General features: G+C 27.3%; 1 protein-coding gene across 1 annotated transcript in view; it reads right to left on the bottom strand.

Moving 5' to 3' along the window:
- Positions 1 to 6898: 6898 nt before the first annotated feature.
- Positions 6899 to 7725, bottom strand: part of LOC145844158 (uncharacterized) — a 38404-nt gene continuing 37577 nt past the window's right edge. Inside the window, exon 8 of the mRNA XM_082951524.1 lies at positions 6899 to 7137. Coding sequence (XP_082807650.1) covers positions 6923 to 7137 — 215 coding nt within the window. The 3' untranslated portion in view covers positions 6899 to 6922. The remainder of the gene's footprint in view (positions 7138 to 7725) is intronic.

Raw genomic sequence — 7725 nt, 5'->3', positions numbered from 1 at the left:
GTGATAAGCAGTAAAGGGGCCAAAAAAAAAGGGATATGAGTAGTAAAGCCCTGAAAGAGGACATTAGGTCAGAATTTGAAACTTATACTAGATAATGATAAGAGAGAGAGAAAAGTAATTCTCGGAGTTTTAAGATGTACTTTTGAAATTTTTATCAGATTTAATTGAAAATATTCAGAAAATTTAATGGTCCATAACCTGTAAAAGTGAGAGTCACAAGGTCAAAGTTTTAAATTTGCACTAGATATCTAAAACCGAAGATAAAAAGACAAAAAAAAGAAAGTTTTTAGGCGTTTTTAATGGTCTTTTTTTAATAAACTTTGTCGTAAGTGGCCATGTTTTTTTCTAATTTTTTAATTAAACGTTTTGAAAAAACGGCCTTTCATAAAAAATATTTGGAAAAACCTGCAATACACAGAAAATTTTATGAACTATTTTGTACTATAACTTATTTATATAGTTTTCTGCAACTTTTAACAAATTGTTTAATAAAAAGAAATATTTTGTTATTGTAAAAAGGACACTCTATCTATAAGTCTTCAAGATCTCAACCTCTAGCTTCCTTGATCTGGTTACTTATCGCTTCTACTTCTTTTCCTTTATTATTTAATCCTTTATCAACGGTTTTACTTATGGGTATATCCTAAATGTAAAATGTTTTCGGTCTAAGTCTGAGCATTAACAAGTTAACTTGAATTTTTACTTAGGGTCTAAAGCAGGGTTTCCCAAACTCATTTACTAAATCACCCCCTTTTCAAAAATTTGAAAAAAAATCGCCCCCCATGATTTTATAAACTATTTTTATTCTCTTGAATACGCACTTTTGAGCCAAAAAAGTTGTATTCAAAATGTAAATTAGTCTGGAACTTCTTATGCAGGCACTTTTGGGCTGTGTTGAAAGTAATTTACAGGGCTTAAAAATTATTTACAGTTTTTTTCTTATACGCCCAGTAAAGTTTATTAAAATACTTGATTACCAAAAAGCATTGTATAATCTGTAATTAATTCTGTTTAAATATGGATTGTTTTAAAACTATAGAAACTTTTTGGTTAGTTGTGGACAAATTTTTTAGTCAGCAAGTGATTTTTACTAAAAAATCCTTTCTAGTGTCGACTTGTTTTAAAAATGTACTGACGGGCTGCATAATTAGAAAAAATTTACATATAAGAAAATTAAAAAACTCCAGCAAAATTGTAATATATTGATTTACTATTATTGTGGTTTAGGAAGTACTATTGTGAACTGAAAACGAAATTTAAGGCGTATTTGAAAATATTAAGTATCAAAAAAATGATTTGTTTTTAGATTCGCTCAAGTAGTTTTCAAGTTACTTAGCGGGCCGAAATTTGACTGGACCGTACGTAACCCATGTAAAATCTTAACTAAAAACTGACATTATAACAATCTCTCATATAACAAATTTCGGAAATTTAGAAGTGAATGCTAAGTAACTTATTTAAGTTGCACAATATACTTAAATCATTTTATAAATAGGCATATTCTAAAATTACTTTACCATAGATTAAAAAACTACAAATGAATGAACAGCTTATTTTAACCATAATGAAATAAATATTAAAACATCATTAATGATCTAGTTTGAGGAAGTTTGACCGACTGGTTGATTATCTCACATGAAAAGTGGTTTTATCAATGGCTTCTGTTAATGCAGTAAAATTATTGGTTTCAATGCTAAAAGTTATTGTAAGCAAGTTAGTTGTGAAGTTTAAAATATGATTATAAATTTTTAAACTATGTGTTTCGTAGTAGAATACCATTAAATAGTATTCGACTTGGAATAACCTTTAAAAAACTAAACTTTAATCCTAACAATAATTTTTTTCTTTATTTAAATTAAAAAAATAAACTCTAAAGGTTTTACAGTTAATTTGTGAACAGAAAGTAAATATTATATTAGATTATAATATATAATATAATATTATTCTAGAATATTAGATTGAAATTTTGTTTTGTAACTGTGACAGTCTTTTCGATAGCTTATGTATTGCTGTTTAAAAATGAATTTGTTTTCTAGCTATCAACCTGTTATAATTTAATAGAGGAAAATAGTGAAAAATTAAAAGCTAGGGTTGAACTATTAAAATAAACAACACATTTAAATTGTCAAAATATTTTGAATTAACATAAAACAAAAAACAGTTGTACTAATAGTTTAAAATTCCTTAGTATAAAGATTTTTAAACAATATAGTCATTTTAAATAGAGACCTCAAATCTCTACTCTTTTAAAGTCAAAAAATATTTTTTGAAAGAAAAACTTTATGGTTATCAAGATTTTTATTTATTTTTACAGATTAAACAAGTAATAACAAGAATATGTCAGATAAATATCTTTCAAACAAGTATTTTGTTCACTATGCTATAAAAACTTCAAGAGTAATATAAAACGACAAATATAAACTACAAAATTAACCAAGTCAAAACATAATTACTAATAACTTTTTAAAATAAACCGCTCAACAAATACAGTAGACTTCCGCTTGAGTTTGCACTTTGAACAAAATCCAAAAGTGCAAACTCAAAAATGCATTATAATTTTTTTTACAAAACGGTAAATTTCGATATGTTATAATGCAATAATGTTATGAATAAACGTAAAATCTACTAAAATATAATAAAAAAAATCATTACAAAAGATAGATCTATATAAGCTGTTAAGTATAATATTTTTTTTATTATTAATACTCAGTTAGCTATATACTTTATTTAAGTTAAGTTTAAGAAAATATAAATTTGCACATTTCTTTTGGGTAAAAAGTTCGAACTCAAAAGGAAGTCTACCCTAATTAATATTCATTAGGCTTTAAGCAAACCTTTTGTAGAATAAATAACTTAATAGAGTTGTTAATATAAAAAAAAACTTAAATACAATACAAACCAGTTTAATTAAGAAATATTTTAAAAACTAAACTAAAAAATTTACATAAGTTAATTTCTGCAACTGAAGTCTAATCTAATTTAAGGATGAGTTTCATGACTGCCTGAACGTTTTTCTATATCTGGTACTAAATTACTTAAATAAAGCTTCAAGTCACCTCCTTTACAAATATCAAGATTAGATCTTTTGCTCAAGATGTTGATAACTGAGCTGGAAGCTTTCTCAACAACATAACTGGAAGGGAAAGCTATAAACAACAATCTAAGTTCCTCCAAAATGATTGAATACTTTTACCTTAGTTTTTTTGAGTCCAAAAACTTTCATATTGTTCTTTTGAAAGATTTACTTTAAATTCAAGGTCAGTTTATAAGTCTGAGAAAGTTTCCTGTAAGTCAACGTTTACTTAAACAGCATCTGTTTCGAAGGGATTCATTATCCACTTCGGAACGTTTAATTGAACTATTTCAGTAAACCGTTTATCAATATCACATTTAAGCTGTTCCTGTTGAGATGAAAATACTTCTACTTCACCTTCGATTATTTGAAATTTTAAGTTTTCCAAACTTGCAAACTGTGAAAGATGATTATTTTTGAGTTTTTGGTTGGTTTCTGAAACTGGTTATCTTACTTTTGACTTTTACAAGATTAAAGTTTTTTCCTTGTAAAGTTTTGTTCAGATTGTTGATCTTACCTTAAAGTGTGACATGTAAGCAATGTCTATTTTTCTTTTGACAAGATTGTCTGCCAATAACTTATCCTGTTCAGAAAAAAAAAACACTAACATGTTTAACGTCATGTCCAAGACATTATACCCTTATTCCTTATTCACCTTATTCTGACATATTAAACATTATGCAAAAAAATAAAATTTTAATTGTTAAAATTAAAATTAACAATAATCTTTTTTTGTATCTTTGCTGACTCAGCAAATATGAGTGACTATTGTGGTCACGTCACGACTGACCTTTAAGTTTAAACTACTTAATTATAAACTAAAATTTCTTATAAAAATTAAAGGTTGATTATAACTCTGAATTCTGATTTAAACTTAAACGTTAATTAACTTTTAATGTAGTTTTAGTAGTTGCGATTCTAAAAGTGTTTAAATTTTAAGACTATAAGTTTAAAATTTCCATAATAAAAACTTTTAATAAAAAAAGATTAGCAACATAGTTGTTTAATTCTATTTAAGTCATACCTACAGCTACTATACCATCAAAGTTTGAAAAAAGTTTTGGCAAAAATAAAATTTAACAAGAGTTTATCTTACATAAAAAAAAATATTTTAGAAAAATTAAGTTGGTACTTATGTTATATGTAAATAAGTTAATTAAAAATGAAAGTTTTTATAAAATTTTAAATCTATACTAAATTTTAAGTTTAGTTTAACTCTTTATTTTTTAAATGTTTTAAACAATATTTTCATTACTATTAAAATTATCATTACAGCTTATATCTTTTATGTTTAAAGTTTTAATAAGTTTTTCATTATAGTTACCATAGTTAAATTTCATTGCTACTGTACTTTATTATATATGTTATATGTTCAAACATAATCAACTTTGCTTAATTCCCAAAAACAAATACGTAGCCTGGCACGTTGCTACAAAGCGGCACAATTGTATAACTTATCCTTTAAAGTGTTTTTTATTGGGTTGATTTTTTACCTAAGAAGGAATTTGCTGTTTGCGCAACTTAAAACACTTGAATAAATTTAGATTATCTAGAGCAAAAAATATCTACAACATTGTAGCCAATAAAAGTTTGTTTCAAAGCAGGGCCTTTATGATTAAGCTTCCTTATATCTAGCTGTTCTGAAGTTTATACTTTTTGGTTGTCAAGACGACCTAGCTGTAATAAACCACATGTATCAACTACAAATTAAAGATTAATATTTTAATTAGGGCAATCTTGCTTGATAGTACAAAATTTAAACTGACCACTCAGCCGAAGTTTATCACTAATTAATATACAAATAAAACACGGCCAAAGAATTTAAATTACAAGGATGAAAAAATGATAACAGCCAACATAGTAGCATCGCTTTTTTCTGCATAATGCTTAAATGATATGTAAGTTTATTGTCTTAGTTTATTTTGAAAACAAAAACATTTCAAAAACAGCTTTCTTGCACGAGTTTTGGTTTTAATTTGTTTAAAGTTTATAAACAAATGTTAAAATACTCATATCGTCAAATTATTTTCTTGAAAATTCTTTTGATAACAAATATATGAGTCACAACAAATTCTTACCTACAAAACATAAGACTTAACAGATAACTTTGCTAACAAAATAAATTAGCTAGTTTAGATATTCAACTAGTTGTGAACTTTAAATCAAATATATATATTCAAATTAGTATAATTATTACGTCCTGGTATTTATATAACCCATGTCTTGGGCTTAGAAAACTAAATTTTTTGCGTATTAATATTATTGGTCTGGTTTTTTAATAATTTTTTCTCATTAACAACGCATGGATAAGCTGATATTATTTAAGCTTGAAAACTAATTAGTTTTTAAAAATGTACATCAAGAAAAACATTCCTGGATAAAATATTAATTACCATATATATGTACTTCGTTAGCTTAACAAAGTATTTTTTGTACAATTAATAAACAAAAACAACCAATGTTTTGTCATCACATGTGGTCAATCGGACATAAATCTTATGTTTGTTGAAGTAAAGAATAGCTCTTTATTACTGTATAAGACTCTAAATCCAAAGTAAAACTAGTTGCTGTGTTTGCTTTAGAGAGCTCAAATTAAACTTCGCAACTGACAAATACCAAAGTTATGATCAAACTTAAGCATTTTAAACAAAATTCTATAATACCAATATGCAACATAAATACCACATTTAAAATAAAGTTAAATAAGCTTTGTATTGTTTTTAATTTTTTGTTCAGTTCAACTTATTCTTTAATGCAGGTTTGAAAGATAAGCTTAGACCAGGTTGCCCATTTTAGTGCCATAAGCTGCAAAGGTAAGAGGGTTTGACTGTTTAAGGGGCTATAAACTGAAGGTTGCACTTGATATTACAGAATTGATAACGAGAGTAAAAAAAAAATTATGCGTACGTAAGGGATATTTACTTTAGATATTCTGTAGTTCTGTATCATGATGAGGAGCATTAAAAAAAAAAAAACTTAAACGCATTTAAGAGAACTTACACTGAAGCAGGGCTTACCAACGTCGGTCATCATTCAGAAAGTGGAGGGGGCCATAAGGCCATCATTTGAACTTACACTAGATATTCTGGAGTTGGTGATGAAGAGATAAAAATAGAAAAAATCTTAAGGTAGTATTTTTATAAATCTATTGGAGGGGGCCAATGCTTTTTTAAATTCTTCAAAGGGGGCCTAATGAAAAAAAGTTTGGAAAACTATGGCTTAGACAAATACCGATTTTACTATGAAAACTAAAGAAAAACAAGCATAATGTTAAAAATATTTACACACAATACTAGTCTCTTTCACAAATATTTAATTAAAAGTTTGTTCAAGGCAGAAAAATATTTTATTAAAATAAACGATTGATTAACAACTGTGTATAATAAGTCATAAAATGTTCATACAATACAAACTATAAAATTTGAAAAAGAAACTAAAAGTTGCATATTTTGCTTTCTCTTTTGTACATGTGTAAAAAGTTACTTTTATTTTTTACAGCTAAAAGTCAAATATTTAACAAACTGTGAGTACAATAAATTCTGATTGATAAAAGCAAAATTGAAGTAAGAGAAAAAGACTGGATTAAATAAACAAAAAAAAACAAGAGACATTATCAAAAAAGCGACAAAAAATCTTATAAACACAACTTTTAAACAAAAAGTAAAATTAAAGTAATAACACAGAAATAATTTATTAATAAGTTTATTGTAAGTTAATTAATAAAAACTGTTATTATTTGTAAAGAAGCGAAACAGCACCGGTTCGCAGAAAGGAGACAGAAAAGCACTGGAGAAATTTCACAGCAGAATTATTTTCTATATTAATTATATATATATAATATTAATCAAATTATTTTCTCAGCGCGTAAATTCCGACAAGAGCAGCCGCCGCGGCGACGCCCACCGATATGTGGGGGAAGTACCGCATGAACCCTCCGTCCTGATTGGCTGTCGGTGTTTCCTTCGCGGCGTCCGATTGGTCGATTTGCTGGATGGGGGTGAGGTCGACCGGTTCTTCTTCCCGGAATTCCCCTTCCACGGGGGTGTTCATCGGCGTGTCAGGGTCTGCAAATTTTTTCACTGGTCAACTATTTGTTTGCTGTCAAGGTTGCTTTTTAAAACTGGCAGTTGTTATAGTTTGCACGATTAAGCTGATGATTTTTTAAATTTTTGATTCTCAACACAATACCCACAGAATTCAAGCAGCAACGTTTAAAATATCAACCCTCTATACTTAAAATACATTTTTACTACTATATTTATTATAAATATGATTGTTGCGTGATCAAAAAGAAAGTTTGACCCTATTTATCAAATCTCAAAGATGGAAACCTTTCAGCTGGTTAAGTTGAATTTAAATTCCTCAAACTAAAGTATTTATGTTTATTGACATAACACCTAATTTTATTTCACATAGACCTTTTCTTAAACCCAGTATCCGTAATCATCAACCTTAGATTCCCGATTCTTATACCCGTAATCTAGGCTTTCAGATTTTCATCTAAAAAATATCTGTACAAAAGTGACGTGAAATTCTGAGCTTTTTAATGAAAGTTTTTTTAAGGCTTTTATTGCCATTGGCGGGTGCCTACCAGACGAAAAAAAAACTTTGCTATTGACAAATAGTCGCATGAACAAACTTAAAACAAAATA

This window comes from Thalia democratica, chromosome 9, assembly GCF_965202585.1.
Source record: "Thalia democratica chromosome 9, ktThaDemo2.hap1.1, whole genome shotgun sequence".
In the NCBI taxonomy this organism is placed as follows: domain Eukaryota; kingdom Metazoa; phylum Chordata; class Thaliacea; order Salpida; family Salpidae; genus Thalia; species Thalia democratica.
Note: the sequence above shows the minus strand (reverse complement) of the source record. Positions and strands in the feature narration are given on the sequence as shown.